This window comes from Anomaloglossus baeobatrachus, chromosome 6, assembly GCF_048569485.1.
Source record: "Anomaloglossus baeobatrachus isolate aAnoBae1 chromosome 6, aAnoBae1.hap1, whole genome shotgun sequence".
NCBI classification, from domain to species: domain Eukaryota; kingdom Metazoa; phylum Chordata; class Amphibia; order Anura; family Aromobatidae; genus Anomaloglossus; species Anomaloglossus baeobatrachus.
Genome location: NC_134358.1, coordinates 405,468,697 through 405,491,562, shown reverse-complemented (window position 1 = coordinate 405,491,562; position 22,866 = coordinate 405,468,697). Strand labels below are relative to the sequence as shown.

The window sequence follows — 22,866 nt, the reverse complement described above, 5'->3', positions numbered from 1 at the left end:
GTTTTTGAACATCTCATTGAACTCAATGGGTGGAAAATGCAAAAAAAATTGACATGCTGCGTTTTTGTGGGCACCACCAAAACGCAGCTTAAAAAAAAAAAAAAACGCTGCGTGCAGACAGCAAAAACGAAAACTCAGACTTTGCTGGGAAAGCAAAGTCATGCATTTTTCTGAGCAAAAACGCACCCGAAAAACGCGCAAAAACGCAGCGAAAAAACGCACTGTGTGAACTTACCCCATCAGTGTGGGAATACTATTTTGTATGTCATTTTTAAAGGTACCGTCACACATAACGAGATCGCTGCTGAGTTACGGTTTCTGTGACGCAGTAGCGATCCCGTTAACGATCTTGTTATGTGTGACACCTACCAGCGATCAGGCCCCTGCTGTGAGATCTCTAGTCGTTTCAGAATGGTCTAGGCCATTTTCTTCAAAGGCGATGTCCTGCTGGGCAGGACACATCGCTGTGTTTGACACTGTGTGACAGGGTTACAGTGACTGCTGAGATCGTTATACAGGTCGCTACTGCGACCTGTATTGTTCCTGCATCGCTGGTAAGGTCTGACTGCGTGACGTCTCACCAGCGACCTCCCAGCGACTTACCAGCGATCCCTATCAGGTCGTATCGTTTTCGGGATCGCTGGTAAGTCGTTGTGTGTGACTGGGCCTTAACACATCCTTTTCTTGGACAATGTTTGCACTTTACTTTTATAATATGCAAAGTGTTAATAAAAACAAGTATTCTTACCAGTGTCTTTATCTCTGGCTTTGTACACCTGTCCATAAGTGCCTTCCCCGATGATGCCAATAATATCAAATTTGTCCACACAGCGCTTGCCCCAGTCTATTTCATTCTCATGGATTTCACCACAGCGAGGACCACAGATCCTGGAATACAGTTAACAAGAATTAAAAAACAAATACATTTGGGTTAAAATACAATTTGTAAATAATGTATAACAATTCAAGGTTCTGGATAAAGCCCGAGGTGCAAAACATTTCCTAACATTGAAGCTCAAGATGTGCAGCGTTCATACATGCCTGCTTACGGCATAATTTTACCGCAGAAACGAGGACATAAATGTACAGCATATTTATTTGTAGATTGAGTTAAGGTGCATGCAACTTTTCAAAACATAAGGCCACACAATGTTTTATTCTACATGCAAAGTGGCTGAAATGTTGTGGGCGTGATCGCAGCACTTCGAGTCTCCGCCTCCATGACTATTCCCTGCCTAGTCCATTTTCTTCTGCTTGACTGACCGTTTACTGGCTGTGTAGTAAAGCTACCGAGCTGTCAGTCAAGTAGAAAATGCTGGTGATTGCTGGGGAATAGAGCTAAGGAGACACAGGCTGTGAGAAGTGCTCTGATCATGTTCAACTTCTTCACTCCCCAGTCCAATTTTTTCAATTTTGACCAGTGTCACTTCAGCACTCAACTCTGGAAAGCGTCATCAGATCCCAGCGATTAGACTTTACAGTGGTAAATTTATGGGGTTTTTTGCATTTATTTGTGAAAATATTGAAAATTTTGCAATTTTCAAACTGTATTTTTATGACCTTAAACCAGAGAGTTATGTCACAAAAAATACTTAACATTTCCTTTGTCTACTTTATATCAGGACCATGTTTTTAATTTTTTTTTTTAGGAAGTTACACAGAACTTAAATGTAACAAATTTTTGTTTTTTAGGGACCACATCACATTTGAAGTGTAACAGAAAATACCAAAAGGGACTCCATTCTAAAAACTGAACACCCCTTACACTGCTCAAAACCACATTCAATAAGTTTATTAACCCTTTAGGTGCTTTACAGGAACTAAAGCAATGTGGAAAGAAAAAAGTTAAAATTTTAACTGCTAGCTCTGCAGCAGAGAAAGCATTGATTTTATTAAAATGACAACAAACAGCTCAGTAAATGACACATTGCTGGAATCAGGATCTCTGTCTCTACATTATGCTGCTCTCAGATGGGAGAGCAAAAACCTGATGACACATTCCCTTTAACACTAGAACTACTGGACTCGTGACACCTATATAGAAATACATGGTGCAAAGTAGTCAAAATGACTACCTCAGTAGTTCTAGTGTTAAAGAAAGCCTGTAAGCAGAATTTTATACCCCAAAATAATGGCACGTATCTAAGGCTCTTTAATGCAGAGTAAATTCTTAACTTTTTTGTACAAACCCATTTTGCCATTTCAAATAAACCCATGGCTGAAATTGCATGCTAATGAGCTCCAAGTGCAGTGAGGTGCACTACACGTACTGCCCTCCTGACGGTCTTTCTTTTCGCATGCCTTCTGCCCTTGACAAACCGATTACTGAAACATGAAAGAACACTAAGGCGCAAAATAGGGTCTTATCTGGTAAAAAATGGAATAAAAAGAGCGGTACGTTCACCTTTTCAAGTTGTGTGACACACAAGACGTGCTTAAAAGGGAACCTGTCACAAGTTTTTTTCCCTATTAAACCAAAAATGCCACCTTCTGCAGCTCCTGGGCTGCATTCTAGGAAGGGGCACCCTGTTGCTGGCCCCCCTTGCAGACCCCTAAAAACTTTATAAAATCTTACTGCTTCCTATGCAAATGAGTTTGGATGGACAGATGGGCAGGCTTTAATTTGGCTCCTATCCCCCCTCCTGCCGCTGTTCGCCGTCCCCCAGTCATGATTTACATACCCCCCCATCATCATCCACGCTGCTGGAGTCTCGCGCAGGCGCATTTCGCTGTGCCCCTATCATGGGGCTGAACATAAAGTTTCCCTTGCACGAGCGATCTAGTTGCACAGGCGCTTGATTATGGGCGGCGCTGTGTAGGACCTCACCAGCGTCATCCTCGTACCAGCCCATAATCTCGTGCCTGCGCATTTAGCTCTGCCTCTACCTTTATGCGCAGGCACTGGCCAATGCTTATCTGTATCATTCTCGGCACCTAGTATCCAGCTTTCTCTGGTACCGGAAATCGATAGGAGCCACTGAACACACCACGGAACACAAGAGGAGACGAGCACAGAAGAACACCGCAAAAAATACACAGCGAAATGTGCCTGTGCGAAACTCCAGCAGCATGGACGATGATGAGGGCGGTGTCATCCATGTAAATCATGACTGGGGGACAGCAAACAGCGGCAGGAGGGGGGACAGGAGCCGAATTAGAGCCCGCCCATCTGGCAAACCAAACTCATTTGCATAGGAAACGGGAAGATTTTATAAAGTTCTTTTAGGGGTCTGCAAGGGGGGCCAGCAACAGGGTGCACCTTCCTAGAATGCAGCCCAGGAGCCGCAGAAGGTGATACTTTTCGTTTAATAGGGAAAAAACTGATGACAGGTTCCCTTTAATAATGGAATGGCTACTGCAGATACACGGGTGCACAGGTAAGTGCTGACAATGCAGAAAAAGGGACAGTAGATGTGTTCACTCTGCGCTGCTGCTGAAGACTCTCCAAGGGAAGTCCAGGACACACCAGTGGAGGTAAGTGGAGATAAGTGGTTTTTATTCCATGCATTTCAAAGCCATTACAAACTTCTTCAGGAAAAAAGTAATGTGTTTTTTTTTCTGAAGAAGCAGCTTGTAATGCATTCCATAAAAACCCACTTCTCTCCACTGGTTCATCCTAGATCTTGCCTTGGAAAGTCTTCAGCAGCAGCGCGGAGTGGACAAGTCGTCTGTCCTCTTTCTGCAGAGACAGGAGGCAGGCAGCAGTTGGGGAATAAGGAGAGGCAGGAGGAGCTGTATGTGCACTTGCAGCTCATTAGCATACTTTCAACTATGGATTTCTCTAATACAGCAAAACCGGTTACTACAAGAAGGGTATGGATTGACAAACATGCCATTAGTTCCAGGAATAAAATCCTGATGACACGTTCTCTAAGATACAAATTGCCTGAGCTTTCTACAGTCCCTGTATCGCCTGCACAGTTCCCTGCAGGCTGTACGGCAGGTGTCAGGAACACCATGCAATTTTCTTTCTAACGTCAGAGTTATTACAACCAGAAAACAAAACTGTGTTTTGCTTCTCCCTGATTTCAAACAAGTGGAGTCTTAATATAGTACCTAGAATATAATATTGGAAGGGTTTGATGTTTAAAGGTCAACTGGCCCCTGTCCATATCTCCACGCCTTGCTCCATGTCCAGGTGATTGACAGGTCTCCACCTTATACACACACACATAAGGAGGGCTCTGTCCATCTAGGCTAGTGTGGCAGGGAAAGCAGGGGAGATCTGCCTAGGACTAGCCATCTGAGACACAGCCCCCAGCACGATTTCCAAAAGTGGCTTTTCTCTGAATTGTCGTAGCATTTTAGAACATACAAAGCAGCAATCGCACAGCAGAGGTCGATCTACTTATCTACTATTCATGTTGGGTTTTCAGTCGCTGGCTCAGTTACATGTCTGACTCCAACGGTGCCTGGTGGCCCATATGGACTATTATGGGGTCCCACACAATTTTGTCGTGGTGGTAATGTTTGGCAATTTCTGAAACAACTTTTTATACAGATCAGTGAAAAGATAAATCCTGTAGTCGGTTAGTCCATGCCAAGGACCAATCTCACCTTCATGGACACGGATTATGAAACAACTGTATAAAGTACAAAGACGATGACCCGGAAAGAGTCACTGTCTATAGTTGTATACAAGCAAAGCATCACATTTCCTATGGAGCAAAGTCTTCCTCAGCCCCCATGGATAAAACATATGTCTACAGTAGATTTTCTCATACTTAGGCCTTTTTCTGTTCTTTGCTTGCGCTTTCTTCCCCTCTGGGCTACAAGACATGTCTCCGCTTCCAGGGTAGACTGGTGGCAGTGGCAAGTCAGACAGTAAGTGCCGAAGTTTTCTCTCCACCTCCTTCTTGACAGACTTTCCTGGGATGCAGACTCTAAAACTAGGAGACAACAAGAAAAGGAGGGGGAATTAAAGAGGTATTAACTCTTACTGCTATACGTTCTTTGGGCATGAAGATCTAATAGCTTAACCTCCTAATACATACAGTGAAAGCAATTTAATGGTGTGCAGACATATACAGTATGTTACTAACATTAATATTAAGCTACTAACTGGGGAAAAAAAATCCCAAACATGTGATTTAAGCTGCATTTCTAGAGAAGAGCACAAATGGCCTCATTGGCAATTCCCCTATAGGCAATTCCTATTGCAGGCCCATACGCCGGCCATAACAGAGGCTTGGCGTTTCCTGTATAACTGTATAAAGAACGGTCACACAGACTAGGACCACCCATTGGACTAACCTCAGACAGCAGGGATTTCAATGAATGAAATAAAATTTATATAGAATATTTTCCTCAAAATTATTCTGCTTTATTTCTGAGCTACCATTCTCTTTAGGCGCTAAAATATATGCAAACAGTGAATATGTGAAATTAAAAGGAGCCTCTCAGGTCTATGCCCTCCAACCCAGCAGCACTCATACCTGTACTCGGAAAATCCCTATCTAGCTCCGTAGAAATTTATTCACTTATATAAATGCTGAAAAAAAATAAGAAACTGCGCTGTTCCTCTGCTAGTTAGGGCGTTGACTAGTCGAAGGGACAACTCCAACTCCTGGAAATCTTATTTATTCGAGCAGCTCATTATGGCCACGTCAGTTAGCCTTTGAAGCAGGGTGGACATTTTCCGGCTTCATTAGGCACACTGCGCATGACCAGAAGTTCAGATGACATGTCCATAAGACGTCTTCTGAACTTCCAGTCATGCGCAGTGCACCTAAAGAAGCCGGTAAATGTCCACCCTGCTTCAAAAGCGTGCTGACGTGATTGAAATGAGCCGTGTGCATGCGCGACACTTCCAGAAACTGGCGGTGACACCAGCTCGTGGAAATGATATCATCCCCACAGGGACGTGATAACATGGAAAGAGGGCCAACTAGTCTGGGGAAACCACGCCCAATCAACTAGTCAAGGCTCTAATTAGAATAGGAACAGTGTAGTTTATAAGTCGATTTGTAACCATTCATATTCGTGAATAGCATTATAGAGGGCTGGTGAGAGGGGGAATTTGTGCATACAGGTATGAATGCTGCTGGGTTTGAGGGCAGAGGGGACCTGACATGTTCCCTTTAATACTATATTACTGACATACAGAATGTAGTTAAAATTAAGGTACTTTACTCACAAACTGAAAAATTCATGGTTCCCTCCATCCACGGCAAGGCCACCTTTCTATAGAGGGCTCTTAACCATTTCTATGAAAACATGCAGAAATGGGCAGAAAAGATCCAGCACTAATTAAAAATAGCCTTAGGGACAATTAATTACATGACACTCGGATCAAGCTCTTATCAGAGTGTCAGCTTAGTGTGATCCCATTATCTCTCATGAGAGAATCGGAGCTCACTGTGCAGAGGATGGAGAACAAAATTTCTCATCTCCATCCTGGGAGTCAGTGGAAATCAGACAAAAGTCCAATGTCATCTGAGTGCAGTCCGATTATTTTCACACTCGTTAACTTGCATTGCTGAGCACAATCCGAATATCGGATCAAACTCAGACATGTGAGCAGCCCCTTAGACTAAATATTGGTCCAATTGTGATCCAATGTTTTCTTGGAGTGCACTGGGATTGCAAATACGGCTATCTACCCATACCCTTAGGCTGATGGGAGAAGTGCTCAGATATAAAGGAGGTCACCACATCCAACTGTAAACTAAAAGGAAAAAAAAAAAAAAACCTGACCCGCACCACCAAACAAAATAAAGCAAGTGTGAACAGGTGCAAGCTGTTGTGATTCTAATATGTACAAACCAAATAATTGGCCGATTTGAGCGGCAACTACCGTCATTTCATAAGTACCGTATTTTTTGTTTTATAAGATGCACCGGCTTATGAGAAGCACCCCATATGTAGAGAAAAGATAAGGGGGAAAAAAAAAACATGGCGTCCATCTTCTAATCCGCTGGTGTCTTACCAGAGAGGGAGCGGCAGCGGAGCGGAGTCACAAGTGGCAGAGGCGGAGTAGGGCAATGCTGCAACGGGTGTCCCAGATGCTCGCTGTGTGTGCGCTGAGGCAGGAGAGAGATCCAGAAACTGTCGGCGGTGCGGGCTTGAAAGAAATAAATGGCAACTCGAGTTGGCGAGTGCGCAGATTGAGTCATTGGCTCACTGACAAGCTGAGCTCTCATCTGCATACATCACCTCCAGGCGCCATTTTCCTTAACTTCGCTGCAGGGAGATCAATGGGCCGAAGGCGGCGCGTGCCAAATGAGATTTTAAGCCGAAAGCTTCATCTGTGTGCGCACCGACTCCGGGTGCCATTATTTGGAGCCCACACTGCCGACATTTTCAGAATGGCGGCCCCTACCTCCCCGAACGCACCACATCTCACAGCACAGCTCGCAGTGCACCACCTCCAGTAAGCCCGCAGCACAGCGCACCGCCCACAGTGAGCCCGCAGCAAAGCACACCGCTCACCCCAGTGCAAGTCTGTCAAATACTGTAAGGCCGAGGCCACACAGGGAACTACTGCGATCCTCGCATGACACTCTGCTCACGCTGGCAGTACAGCAGGAGCCGAGTGTCATTGCGAATGAGGTCAGATTGTGCGATCGGACCACAGCTGCGTGGGATGGGCCGGCACTGAGGAAGGGTGGACTGGCACTGAGGAGGGGAGGGATTTGTCTCCCTCTCTCCTCCGTAGCCGGCTATTGCCATTCTCGCTCTGCACTAGCTGTAAACCGCTGTACTGAGAGTGCAGTGCGATTTTTCTCTTGCCCCATAGACTTGAATGGGTGCTAGAGAAACAAGGATCACATTACAATCGCAGCATGCTACCACTGTTTTCTGGGTCCGATTAGGGCTGAGAAAATAATCGCTCATGTGTGCTGACACAGGATAATATTGGTCCGAGTGGAATGCGATGTTTTATCACATTCCACTCGCTCCGATTTTCATGCCGTGTGTCTTAGGCCTAAGTGGCTCACACTGAGTTGAGCACCAAGCGTACCCGAGCAAAATTATGGTCACGCAAGTGGTTTGCATATGTAAAGCACCTGAACTCCGTACCAGAACACTTTTTTTTGTACAGTCTGTTTAGAACAAACACAACCTCGGGTTCTCTCATCTCTAGTCCTATCCCCTTTGCAGAAAAGCATGCCCAAAGTATCATGCTTCCACAACCCATGCTTCACGGTTGAGACAGTGTTCATCTTTTACTACAAACATGGCGATTGGAGTGGATACCAAAAAGTTCTATTTTTGTCTTATCTGACCACATAACCACCTGCCTTGTCTCCTCTGGATCATCTAGATGGGCATTAATGAACTTCAAAGGTCCTTGGACATGTACTGGCATGAGAAGGGGACCTTCTGTGTGGAATTTTAATCCATGACAGCGTAGTGTGCTACTAATGGTAATCTTGCAGACTGTGGTCCCAGCTCTCTTCAGGTCATTGACCAGGTCCTCATGTAGTTCTGGGCTCATTCTGGATCTTTCGCTGAATCATCCTTACCCCATGAGGCGAGATCTTGGATGGAACCCCAGACCGAGTCAAACTGACAATCTTGTGTTTCTTCGATTTTCTAATAATTGTGCTAACAGTTGTAGCCTTCTCACAAGCTGCTTGCCTATTGTCCTGTTGCCAATCCCAGACTTCTGCAGGTCTACAATTTTGTTGCTGGTAAGAGGGGAGGAGATTGAGTTAACGTTCAAAGTATGTTTAGCCTGGTGTTAAAGATGGGCTGTGCAAAATTTCACCCAAATCGGTGAAAACTTATTAATTTAATTCAAAGGGCTACCACACACGATTTTCTGATAGATTGCATTACTGCTGTATTTCTGTTTACTTATCACATGTTCAATGTTTGCACATATCTTAGAGTAAGCGCTGCTGTATTCCTTGGTTTGTGTTCACAGCAGTTGCACCTGCTCTCAAAAGGCATTTGTTTTGTTTTTTTTTTTTAACTCAGTACATAACTTTCTAACCAGTCATAGGATGATTTTTTTTCTTGTTAGCATTACTCTTCTGGCAGGCTGCTTTGAAAGACTAGCTGAATTTTTTTTTTTTTTTTTATTGGTCTTATTTTTGGGGTCCATATGACATTAGGTTCCAAATTTTTGGGAGGTTTCATTGCCTTTTCCCATATTAGATAAAGTCTTGGCACGCAGATTCTCAATGGGATTTAGGTCTGGACTTTGACTATTCAAACACATGAGTAGCACTTTCTGCCGCATACCAGCAATGTCTCCTGCATGGCATGTGAATAAGCTGCTCTTCCTAGCTAAGACCAAAGTAGACGTTTTTGGGCTAAATGCAAAATGCTATTTGTGAATGAAAACTAACTGCACATCACCCTGAAAACACCATTCCCACCGTTACACATGGTGGTGGTGGTGGCAGCAGCATGCTGTGAGGATGCTTTTCTTCAGCAGGGACAGGGAAGATGAATGGAGCTAAATGCAGAGCAGGCCTCAAGGAAAACCTGATAGAGGCTGTAAAAGACTTCAGACTGGGGTGTAAATTCACCTTTTAGCAGGATAATGATCCTAAACATACTGCTAGAGCTACAATGGATGGTTTGTATCAAAGCATATTCATGTGTGCGAATGACCCAGTCACAGTCCAGACCTAAATCCCATTGAGAATCTGTGACAAGACCTGAAAATTGATGTTCACAGATGCCTCCATTGAATCTCGCTGAGCTACAGCTATTCTGAAGAATGGGCAAAAATGTCAGCCTCTAGATGTTGAAAGCTGGTGGAGACATAACCCAAAGAACATGCAGCAGTAATTGCAACAAACGGTCATCCTACAAAAGTATTGACTCGGGGGGCTGAATACAAATGCACATCACAATTTTCAGATTTATATATTTTTAGAACATTTAGAAAACCATGTATCAATTACTTTACAGTTTACAAATACTTGCCACTATGTGTTGGTATATCACATAAAATCCCAATAAAATACATGTACACTTGCGAGTGTAACGTAAAACAAGTGTGGAAATAATCAAGGGGCAAGAACACTTTAATAAGTGATGGGACAATCGCTGCTTAAATCTCCTACAAGGACTACGAAAAAAAAAAAATATGATAAATATGGAAAATTAAGAAAGAAAAAAAAATTAAAATCATCTTTTCTCCTATTAATAGAAATATTTTGTCACTAGAGTAATAAAAGCCTGGTCTATCACAATACACAATATTAAAATTGACAGATATGGCAAAAGTCAGAATGAAAAAGAAATCAATACACCAAAACTGTTTTAGGGTCGCCACACTCCCTAAAAAAATTCATTAATAAAAATATTACATGTGCTCTAAATGGGTATGGAAAAAAAATAATATATCAGCACGTCAAGCAGAAAAATAAAAAAAACATTACAAAATCAGAGAAAGTGGATACAAACATCTCAATTTTTTTCTTTCCATCAGTTAAATATTGGGATAAAAAAAAAAAAAAGGGAAGAGGAAACACCAGTCATACTCGCCAGGAAAATCATTTTTATCATTAATCCATGCCAACACCCCCCAATAATAAAAATCGAAAACATTGCAGTGTTGCATTTCTTTCACCATTTCTTACCACTCGGAACTTTTTTTTCCATTTTTCAGTATATTGGCAAAAATTAACAGTGACATTCAAAATTACAACTTGACCATCAAAAGAAGGGAATTTTGTTTACTTACCGTAAATTCCTTTTCTTCTAGCTCCAATTGGGAGACCCAGACAATTGGGTGTATAGCAATGCCTCCGGAGGCCACACAAAGTATTACACTAAAAGTGTAAAGCCCCTCCCCTTCTGCCTATACACCCCCCGTGCCTCACGGGCTCCTCAGTTTTGGTGCAAAAGCAAGAAGGAGGAAAAAATTATAAATTGGTTTAAAGTAAATTAAATCCGAAGGAATATCGGAGAACTGAAACCATTCAACATGAACAACATGTGTACACAAAAAACAGGGGCGGGTGCTGGGTCTCCCAATTGGAGCTAGAAGAAAAGAAATTTACGGTAAGTAAACAAAATTCCCTTCTTCTTTGTCGCTCCATTGGGAGACCCAGACAATTGGGACGTCCAAAAGCAGTCCCTGGGTGGGTAAATAATACCTCATAATAGAGCCGTAACGGCTCCGTCCTACAGGTGGGCAACCGCCGCCTGAAGGACTCGCCTACCTAGGCTGGCATCTGCCGAAGCATAGGTATGCACCTGATAGTGTTTCGTGAAAGTGTGCAGGCTCGAACAGGTAGCCGCCTGACACACCTGCTGAGCCGTAGCCTGGTGCCTCAAGGCCCAGGACGCTCCCACGGCCCTGGTAGAATGGGCCTTCAGCCCTGAGGGAACCGGAAGCCCCGAGGAACGATAAGCTTCTAGAATTGGTTCCTTGATCCACCGAGCCAGGGTTGATTTGGAAGCTTGTGTCCCTTTACGCTGGCCAGCGACAAGGACAAAGAGTGCATCCGAGCGGCGCAGGGGCGCCGTACGAGAAATGTAGAATCTGAGTGCTCTCACCAGATCTAACAAGTGCAAATCCTTTTCACATTGGTGAACTGGATGAGGACAAAAAGAGGGTAAGGAGATATCCTGATTGAGATGAAAGGGGGATACCACCTTAGGGAGAAATTCCGGAACCGGACGCAGAACCACCTTGTCCTGGTGAAACACCAGGAAAGGGGCTTTGCACGACAACGCTGCTAGCTCAGACACTCTCCGAAGTGAAGTGACTGCTACTAGGAAAACCACTTTCTGCGAAAGGCGTGCGAGAGAAATATCCCTCATTGGCTCGAACGGTGGTTTCTGAAGAACCATCAGCACCCTGTTCAGATCCCAGGGTTCTAACGGACGCTTGTAAGGAGGGACGATGTGACAAACCCCCTGCAGGAACGTGCGTACCTGTGGAAGTCTGGCTAGGCGCTTCTGAAAAAACACAGAGAGCGCAGAGACTTGTCCCTTAAGGGAGCCGAGCGACAAACCCTTTTCCAATCCGGATTGAAGGAAGGACAGAAAAGTGGGCAAGGTAAATGGCCAGGGAGTAAAACCCTGAGCAGAGCACCACGACAGGTATATTTTCCACGTCCTGTGGTAGATCTTGGCGGATGTTGGTTTCCTGGCCTGTCTCATAGTGGCAATGACCTCTTGAGATAACCCTGAAGACGCTAGGATCCAGGACTCAATGGCCACACAGTCAGGTTGAGGGCCGCAGAATTCAGATGGAAAAACGGCCCTTGAGACAGCAAGTCTGGTCGGTCTGGTAGTGCCCACGGTTGGCCGACCGTGAGATGCCACAGATCCGGGTACCACGACCTCCTCGGCCAGTCTGGAGCGACGAGGATGGCGCAGCGGCAGTCGGCCCTGATCTTGCGTAACACTCTGGGCAACAGTGCCAGAGGAGGAAACACATAAGGGAGTTGAAACTGCGACCAATCCTGAACTAAGGCGTCTGCCGCCAGAGCTCTGTGATCTTGAGACCGTGCCATGAATGTCGGGACCTTGTTGTTGTGCCGGGACGCCATTAGGTCGACGTCCGGCATGCCCCAGCGGCAACAGATCTCCTGAAACACGTCCGGGTGAAGGGACCATTCCCCTGCGTCCATGCCCTGGCGACTGAGAAAGTCTGCTTCCCAGTTTTCTACGCCCGGGATGTGAACTGCGGATATGGTGGAGGCTGTGGCTTCCACCCACAGCAGAATCCGCCGGACTTCCTGGAAGGCTTGCCGACTGCGTGTCCCGCCTTGGTGGTTGATGTATGCCACCGCTGTGGAGTTGTCCGACTGAATTCGGATCTGTTTGCCTTCCAGCCACGGCTGGAACGCCTTTAGGGCAAGATACACTGCCCTTATCTCCAGAACATTGATCTGAAGGGAGGACTCTGTCTGAGTCCAAGTACCCTGAGCCCTGTGGTGGAGAAAGACCGCTCCCCACCCTGACAGGCTCGCATCCGTCGTGACCACCGCCCAGGATGGGGGCAGGAAGGATTTCCCCTTCGACAGAGAAGTGGGGAGAAGCCACCACTGAAGGGAAGCTTTGGCTGCCCGAGAAAGGGAGACGTTCCTGTCGAGGGACGTCGACTTCCTGTCCCATTTGCGGAGAATGTCCCATTGAAGTGGGCGCAGATGAAACTGCGCAAAAGGAACTGCCTCCATTGCTGCCACCATCTTCCCTAGGAAGTGCATGAGGCGCCTCAGGGGGTGTGACTGACCTTGAAGGAGAGATTGCACCCCTGTCTGTAGTGAACGCTGTTTGTCCAGCGGAAGCTTCACTATCGCTGAGAGAGTATGAAACTCCATGCCAAGATATGTCAGTGATTGGGCCGGTGTCAGATTTGACTTTGGAAAATTGATGATCCACCCGAAACTCTGGAGAGTTTCCAGAGCAATGTTCAGGCTGTGTTGGCATGCCCCTTGAGAGGGTGCCTTGACAAGGAGATCGTCTAAGTAAGGGATCACCGAGTGTCCCTGAGAGTGTAGGATTGCCACCACTGTTGCCATGACCTTGGTGAAGACCCGTGGGGCTGTTGCCAGGCCGAAAGGCAGTGCCACGAACTGAAGGTGTTCGTCCCCTATGGCGAAACGCAAGAAGCGCTGATGCTCTGGTGCAATCGGTACGTGGAGATAAGCATCTTTGATGTCGATTGATGCCAGGAAATCTCCTTGGGACATTGAGGCGATGACGGAGCGGAGCGATTCCATCCGGAAGCGCCTGGTTTTCACATGCTTGTTGAGCAGTTTTAGGTCCAGAACGGGACGGAAGGATCCGTCCTTTTTTGGCACCACGAACAAGTTGGAGTAAAAACCGTGACCCCGTTGCTGAAGAGGAACAGGGATCACCACTCCTTCCGCCTTCAGAGTGCACACCGCCTGCAGAAGAGCCTCGGCTCTGTCGGGGGGCGGAGATGTTCTGAAGAAACGAGTCGGAGGACGAGAGCTGAACTCTATCCTGTAACCTTGAGACAGAATGTCTCTCACCCATCGGTCTTTTACTTGTGGCAGCCAGGCGTCGCAAAAGCGGGAGAGCCTGCCACCGACCGAGGATGCGGTTTGAGGAGGCCGAAAGTCATGAGGAGGCCGCTTTGGGAGCGGTGCCTCCGGCGGTCTTTTTAGGACGTGACTTAGACCGCCATGCATCGGAGTTCCTCTGACCTTTCTGAGGCCTTTTGGACGAGGAAAATTGAGACCTGCCCGCGGTCTGAAAGGACCGAAACCTCGATTGTACCTTCCGTGGTTGAGGTCTGTTTGGTTTAGACTGGGGTAAGGATGAATCCTTTCCCTTGGATTGTTTAATGATTTCATCCAATCGCTCACCAAACAAGCGGTCGCCAGCCAATGGCAAACCGGTTAAGAACTTTTTGGAAGCAGAGTCTGCCTTCCATTCACGTAGCCACATGGCCCTGCGGAGTACCACCGAATTGGCGGATGCCACCGCCGTACGGCTCGCCGAGTCCAGGATAGCATTAATGGCGTAGGACGCAAACGCCGACGCCTGAGTGGTTAAGGACACCACTTGCGGGGCAGATGTACGTGTTACTGCATTAATCTGCGCCTGACAAGCTGAGATAGCTTGGAGTGCCCATACGGCTGCGAATGCTGGAGCAAAAGACGCGCCGATAGCTTCATAGATGGATTTCAACCATAGTTCCATCTGTCTGTCAGTGGCATCTTTGAGTGAAGCCCCATCTTCCACTGCAACTATGGATCTAGCCGCCAGTCTGGAGATTGGAGGATCCACCTTAGGACACTGAGTCCAGCCCTTGACAACCTCGGGGGGGGAAGGGATAACGTGTGTCCTTAAGGCGCTTGGAAAAACGCTTGTCTGGACAGTCTCGGTTTTTCTGGATTGCCTCTCTGAAGTCAGAGTGATCCAGAAACATATTTAATGTACGCTTGGGAAACCTGAAACGGAATTTCTCCTGAGAAGCAGACTCCTCAATTGGAGGAGCTGGGGGAGAAATATCCAACACCTGATTGATGGTCGCTATAAGGTCATTCACTACTGCGTCACCTTCAGGTGTATCTAGGTTGAGAGCGGCTTCAGGATCAGAATCCTGATCCGATACCTCCGCTTCATCCTCCAGAGAGTCCCCCTGCTGGGACCCTGAACAGTGTGATGAAGTGGAGGGAATTTCCCAGCGACCCCGCTTGGGCGGCCTGGGACTGCGGTCCGTGTCAGAGACCTCACCCTGGGACCTATGGGTTACCCCAGGGGCACTTTGCTGTTCCAATTGAGGGGGACCAGGGGTCAAGGATTGGACAGTGCCCGGGGCCTGAATCACCGGTCTGGACTGCAATGCTTCCAGTATCTTAGCAGACCATTTATCCATACTCTCAGACAGTTTGTCAGCAAAGGCTGCAAACTCCGTCCCTGTCACCAGGACAGTGGTAGCAGGTGGTTCCACCTGGGCCACCAGTCGCAGAGGCTCCGGCTGAGTAAGTGCCACAGGGGCCGAGCATTGCACACAATGAGGGTCAGTGGAACCTGCCGGTAGTACAGCTGTACAAGAGGTACAGGTTGCAAAGTACGCCTGTGCTTTGGCACCCTTGCTTTTTGCGGATGACATGTTGTCTCCTCTGAGAACAACCAGGAGGGTATATAGCCAAAAATCAACAGAGCGACCGTACAGTGCAAATGTATAGCCTATAAGCCTATATATATATATATATATATACACACTTCGGTACTCAGTGGGGCCAGCACCACAGGTGCTGCTTACCGACCGCTCAGAGCGGTTGTGTGATCACCAGATTCCCTGCCTGGGTCTCCCTGTGTTGTCTCTCCTCTCCAGCGTCTGAATCGCTGACAGGAATGGCTGCCGGCGTTCTGTGGGGAGGAGGGGACCGTGGGCATCAGACCTAGTCAGCAGCTGCTGCTGACCAAGCTCCTTCGCACAAAGCATAAAAACTGAGGAGCCCGTGAGGCACGGGGGGTGTATAGGCAGAAGGGGAGGGGCTTTACACTTTTAGTGTAATACTTTGTGTGGCCTCCGGAGGCATAGCTATACACCCAATTGTCTGGGTCTCCCAATGGAGCGACAAAGAAAAAAAACAAAACAAAAAACATGACCCCTGTAATACGGTGAAGGATAGGTAAAAATGTATCAATTAAAATAGGCTGTGGTTTTACCAGGTTAATAATATTTATCCTAAACAATGAATGCTATAAAAAAAAAAAAATGAATAAAAATAAGGAGTAAAAATCGTTCCTTCAATTGATAGTGATAAAATGAACAGCTGCCTGAACAGAACTTTATCCACAGAAAAATGGAAACATTTATGGCTGACAATTTGTTTAACCCCCTTAAGGATGAAGCCAATTTTGTACCTTAAGACCGGGTCATTTTTTGCAATTCTGACCAGTGTCACTTTATGAGGTTATAACTGGAACGCTTCAGCAGATCCCAGTGATTCTGAGATTTTTTTCGTGACATATTGGACTTCATGATAGTGGTAAATTTAGGATGCTATTTTTTGCTTTTATTTATGTATATTAAAAATAAAAATAAAAAAAAAAAAAATTGGAAATGTGATGAAAATTTCGCAATTATCAAACTTATTTTTATGCCCTTAAACCCGAGAGTTATGTCACACAAAATAGTTAATAAATTACATTTTTAGGGACCACATCACATTTGAAGATGAATTTTAAGAGGCCTAGGTGATGGAAAATACCCAAAAGTGACCCCATTCTAAAAACTGCACCCCTCAAACTGCTCAAAACAACATTCAAGAAATCTATTAACCCTTCAGGTGCATTTGTAGGACCCATAAAAAGGTACCTAAACAGCAGAAATTCCCCAAAACTGACCCCATTTTGGAAACTAGAGCCTTCAAGGAATTTATCTACATGTTTGGTGGGAACTTTGAACCCCTGGGGACTTCACAGAAGTTTATAACATTGAGTTGTAAAAATAAAAAAAAAAAAAAAAATTACCACAAAATTGGTAATTCAACTAGATAGCTTTTTTACACAAGGGTATCAGGAAAAAAAAATGCACCAAAAAATGTATTGTGCAGTTTCTCCTGAGTTCGCAGATACCTCATATGTGGTGGAAATCAACTGTGTGGGTGCACCGCAGGGAAAGAGCACCATTTGACTGCAAATTTAGCTGGAATCATTAGTGGACGCTATGTCGCGTTTGGAGAGCCCCTAAGGTGCCTAAATAGTGGAGCTCCCATACAATTGACCCCATTCAGGAAACTAGACCCCTGAGGGGTTTTATTCAGGGGTATAGTAAGCATTTTGAATCCACAGCTACTTCACAAAAATGTTGCTGTAGAGCCAAATTTCTCTTTTTTAGGCTTTGTGCCCATGATCTGGCGACATTGCGTCTAGTATACAATGCCAGCCCTCCTGCAGAGATGTAAGTGTTGTCCACAGGAGCGCAGCTGCCCATGCCCACGATCCAGGTTCGGACTGCTGTAGACTTTAGGTCTATTCTCCACGCAGAGAACACTCTCTGAAATGGACTTGCACGCAGGTCAGTTTATGCTGCGGAAAAAAGAAGCACAGTGGGCATGGGATTTCTAAAAATCCTTCCAATGCACTGTACTGCACAACACACCCTTATGGACGCAGCGAAAGAAGGGAATTTTGTTTACTTACCGTAAATTCCTTTTCTTCTAGCTCCAATTGGGAGACCCAGACAATTGGGTGTATAGGCTATGCCTCCGGAGGCCGCACAAAGTATTACACTAAAAGTGTAAAGCCCCTCCCCTTCTGCCTATACACCCCCCGTGCTCCCACGGGCTCCTCAGTTTTGGTGCAAAAGCAAGAAGGAGGAAAAAAATTATAAACTGGTTTAAAGTAAATTCAATCCGAAGGAATAATCGGAGAACTGAAACCATTCAACATGAACATGTGTACACAAAAAAACAGGGGCGGGTGCTGGGTCTCCCAATTGGAGCTAGAAGAAAAGGAATTTACGGTAAGTAAACAAAATTCCCTTCTTCTTTGTCGCTCCATTGGGAGACCCAGACAATTGGGACGTCCAAAAGCAGTCCCTGGGTGGGTAAATAATACCTCAAAATAGAGCCGTAACGGCTCCGTCCTACAGGTGGGCAACCGCCGCCTGAAGGACTCGCCTACCTAGGCTGGCATCCGCCGAAGCATAGGTATGCACCTGATAGTGTTTCGTGAAAGTGTGTAGGCTCGACCAGGTAGCCGCCTGACACACCTGCTGAGCCGTAGCCTGGTGCCTCAAAGCCCAGGACGCACCCACGGCTCTGGTAGAATGGGCCTTCAGCCCTGAGGGAACCGGAAGCCCAGCAGAACGGTAAGCTTCGAGAATTGGTTCCTTGATCCACCGAGCCAGGGTTGATTTGGAAGCCTGTGACCCTTTACGCTGGCCAGCGACAAGGACAAAGAGTGCATCCGAGCGGCGCAGGGGCGCCGTACGAGAAATGTAGAGTCTGAGTGCTCTCACCAGATCTAACAAGTGCAAATCCTTTTCACATTGGTGAACTGGATGAGGACAAAAAGAGGGTAAGGAGATATCCTGATTGAGATGAAAGGGGGATACCACCTTAGGGAGAAATTCCGGAACCGGACGCAGAACCACCTTGTCCTGGTGAAACACCAGGAAGGGGGCTTTGCATGACAGAGCTGCCAGCTCAGACACTCTCCTAAGTGAAGTGACTGCTACTAGGAAAACCACTTTCTGCGAAAGGCGTGCGAGAGAAATATCCCTCATTGGCTCGAACGGTGGTTTCTGAAGAACCATCAGCACCCTGTTCAGATCCCAGGGTTCCAACGGATGTTTGTAAGGAGGAACGATGTAACAAACCCCCTGCAGAAACGTGCGTACCTGTGGAAGTCTGGCCAGGCGCTTCTGAAAAAACACAGAGAGCGCAGAGACTTGTCCCTTAAGGGAGCCGAGTGACAAACCCTTTTCCAATCCGGACTGAAGAAAGGACAGGAAAGTGGGCAAGGTAAATGGCCAGGGAGAAAAACCCCGAGCAGCGCACCACGACAGGAATATTTTCCACGTCCTGTGGTAAATCTTGGCGGACGTTGGTTTCCTAGCCTGTCTCATAGTGGCAATGACCTCCTGGGATAATCCTGAGGACGCTAAGATCCAGGACTCAATGGCCACACAGTCAGGTTGAGGGCCGCAGAATTCAGATGGAAAAACGGCCCTTGAGACAGCAAGTCTGGTCGGTCTGGTAGTGCCCACGGTTGGCCGACCGTGAGATGCCACAGATCCGGGTACCACGACCTCCTCGGCCAGTCTGGGGCGACGAGGATGGCACGGCGGCAGTCGGCCCTGATCTTGCGTAACACTCTGGGCAACAGTGCCAGCGGAGGAAACACATAAGGGAGTTGAAATTGCGACTAATCTTGAACTAAGGCGTCTGCCGCTAGAGCCCTGTGATCGTGAGAACGTGCCATGAATGCCGTGACCTTGTTGTTGTGTCGGGACGCCATTAGGTCGACGTCCCGCATCCCCCAGCGGCAACAGATCTCCTGAAACACGTCCGGGTGAAGGGACCATTCCCCTGCGTCCATGCCCTGGCGACTGAGAAAATCTGCTTCCCAGTTTTCCACGCCTGGGATGTGAACTGCGGAGATGGTGGAGGCCGTGGCTTCCACCCACATCAAAATCCGCCGGACTTCCTGGAAGGCTTGCCGACTGCGTGTTCCTCCTTGGTGGTTGATGTAAGCCACCGCTGTGGAGTTGTCCGACTGAATTCGGATCTGCTTGCCTTCCAGCCACTGCTGGAACGCTTTCAGGGCAAGATACACTGCCCTGATCTCCAGAACATTGATCTGAAGTGAGGACTCTTGCTGGCTCCACGTACCCTGAGCCCTGTGGTGGAGAAAGACTGCTCCCCACCCTGACAGACTCGCGTCCGTCGTGACCACCGCCCAGGATGGGGGGTAGGAAGGATTTCCCCTTCGATAATGAAGTGGGAAGAAGCCACCACCGAAGGGAAGCTTTGGTTGCCTGAGAGAGGGAGACGTTCCTGTCGAGGGACGTCGGCTTCCTGTCCCATTTGCGTAGGATGTCCCATTGAAGAGGACGCAGGTGAAACTGCGCGAAAGGGACTGCCTCCATTGCTGCCACCATCTTCCCCAGGAAGTGCATGAGGCGCCTCAAGGGGTGTGACTGACCTTGAAGGAGAGATTGCACCCCCGTCTGTAGTGAACGCTGCTTGTTCAGCGGAAGCTTCACTATCGCTGAGAGGGTATGAAACTCCATGCCAAGGTACAGTTAAGTCCAGAAATATTTGGACAGTGACACAATTTTCGCGAATTGGGCTCTGCATGCCACCACATTGGATTTGAAATGAAACCTCTACAACAGAATTCAAGTGCAGATTGTAACGTTTAATTTGAAGGTTTGAACAAAAATATCTGATAGAAATTGTAGGAATTGTACACATTTCTTTACAAACACTCCACATTTTAGGAGGTCAAAAGTAATTGGACAAATAAACCAAACCCAAACAAAATATTTTTATTTTCAATATTTTGTTGCGAATCCTTTGGAGGCAATCACTGCCTTAAGTCTGGAACCCATGGACATCACCAAACGCTGGGTTTCCTCCTTCTTAATGCTTTGCCAGGCCTTTACAGCCGCAGCCTTCAGGTCTTGCTTGTTTGTGGGTCTTTCCGTCTTAAGTCTGGATTTGAGCAAGTGAAATGCATGCTCAATTGGGTTAAGACCTGGTGATGGACTTGGCCATTTCAGAATGTTCCACTTTTTTGCACTCATGAACTCCTGGGTAGCTTTGGCTGTATGCTTGGGGTCATTGTCCATCTGTACTATGAAGCGCCGTCCGATCAACTTTGTGGCATTTGGCTGAATCTGGGCTGAAAGTATATCCCGGTACACTTCAGAATTCATCCGGCTACTCTTGTCTGCTGTTATATCATCAATAAACACAAGTGACCCAGTGCCATTGAAAGCCATGCATGCCCATGCCATCACGTTGCCTCCACCATGTTTTACAGAGGATGTGGTGTGCCTTGGATCATGTGCCGTTCCCTTTCTTCTCCAAACTTTTTTCATCCCATCATTCTGGTACAGGTTGATCTTTGTCTCATCTGTCCATAGAATACTTTTCCAGAACTGAGCTGACTTCATGAGGTGTTTTTCAGCAAATTTAACTCTGGCCTGTCTATTTTTGGAATTGATGAATGGTTCGCATCTAGATGTGAACCCTTTGTATTTACTTTCATGGAGTCTTCTCTTTACTGTTGACTTAGAGACAGATACACCTACTTCACTGAGAGTGTTCTGGACTTCAGTTGATGTTGTGAACGGGTTCTTCTTCACCAAAGAAAGTATGCGGCGATCATCCACCACTGTTGTCATCCGTGGACGCCCAGGCCTTTTTGAGTTCCCAAGCTCACCAGTCAATTCCTTTTTTCTCAGAATGTACCCGACTGTTGATTTTGCTACTCCAAGCATGTCTGCTATCTCTCTGATGGATTTTTTCTTTTTTTTCAGCCTCAGGATGTTCTGCTTCACCTCAATTGAGAGTTCCTTAGACCGCATGTTGTCTGGTCACAGCAACAGCTTCCAAATGCAAAACCACACATCTGTAATCAACCCCAGACCTTTTAACTACTTCATTGATTACAGGTTAATGAGGGAGACGCCTTCAGAGTTAATTGCAGCCCTTAGAGTCCCTTGTCCAATTACTTTTGGTCCCTTGAAAAAGAGGAGGCTATGCATTACAGAGCTATGATTCCTAAACCCTTTCTCCGATTTGGATGTGAAAACTCTCATATTGCAGCTGGGAGTGTGCACTTTCAGACAATATTATATATATAATTGTATTTCTGAACATGTTTTTGTAAACAGCTAAAATAACAAAACTTGTGTCACTGTCCAAATATTTCTGGACCTAACTGTATGTCAGCGATTGGGCCGGTGTCAGATTTGACTTTGGAAAATTGATGATCCACCCGAAACTCTGGAGAGTCTCCAGAGTAGCGGTGAGGCTTTGCTGGCATGCCTCTTGAGAGGGAGCCTTGACCAGCAGATCGTCTAAGTAAGGGATCACTGAGTGTCCCTGAGAGTGGAGGACCGCGACTACTGTAGCCATGACCTTGGTGAAAACCCGTGGGGCTGTCGCCAGGCCGAACGGCAGTGCCACGAACTGAAGGTGTTCGTCTCCTATGGCGAAGCGCAGAAAGCGCTGATGCTCTGGAGCAATCGGAACGTGGAGATAAGCATCTTTGATATCGATCGATGCAAGGAAATCTCCTTGAGACATTGGGGCGATGACGGAGCGGAGGGATTCCATCCGGAACCGCCTGGTCTTTACGTGTTTGTTGAGCAGTTTTAGGTCCAGGACAGGACGGAAAGACCCGTCCTTCTTTGGAACCACGAACAAGTTGGAGTAAAAACCGTGACCCTGTTGCTGAAGAGGAACAGGGACCACCACTCCTTCTGCCTTCAGAGTGCCCAGCGCCTGCAGAAGAGCATCGGCTCGCTCGGGAGGCGGAGATGTCCTGAAGAATCGAGTCGGAGGATGAGAGCTGAACTCTATCCTGTAACCGTGAGACAGAATGTCTCTCACCCAACGGTCTTTTACCTGTGGCAGCCAGGTGTCGCAAAAGCGGGAGAGCCTGCCACCGACCGAGGATGCGGTGTGAAGCGGCCGTAAGTCATGAGGAAGCCGCCTTGGTAGCGGCACCTCCGGCGGTCTTTTTAGGGCGTGACTTAGACCGCCATGAATCGGAGTTCCTCTGATCCTTCGGAGGCCTTTTGGACGAGGAGAATTGGGACCTGCCCGCACCCCGAAAGGACCGAAACCTCGACTGACCCCTCCTCTGTTGGGGTAAGTTTGGTTTGGCCTGGGGTAAGGATGTTTCCTTTCCCTTGGATTGCTTGATGATTTCATCCAATCTCTCACCAAACAGACGGTCGCCAGAAAAAGGCAAACCGGTTAAGCACTTTTTGGAAGT

General features: G+C 46.9%; 1 protein-coding gene across 1 annotated transcript in view; it reads right to left on the bottom strand.

Annotated features, from left to right (window-relative positions):
* Nucleotides 1-22,866, bottom strand: part of CDK13 (cyclin dependent kinase 13) — a 116,302-nt gene that overhangs the window by 76,351 nt on the left and 17,085 nt on the right. The window contains exons 3-4 of the mRNA XM_075315138.1: nt 4,725-4,889; nt 749-888 (exon numbers count right to left, since the gene is read on the bottom strand). Of these exons, the coding sequence (XP_075171253.1) occupies nt 749-888; nt 4,725-4,889 (305 nt within the window). The remainder of the gene's footprint in view (nt 1-748; nt 889-4,724; nt 4,890-22,866) is intronic.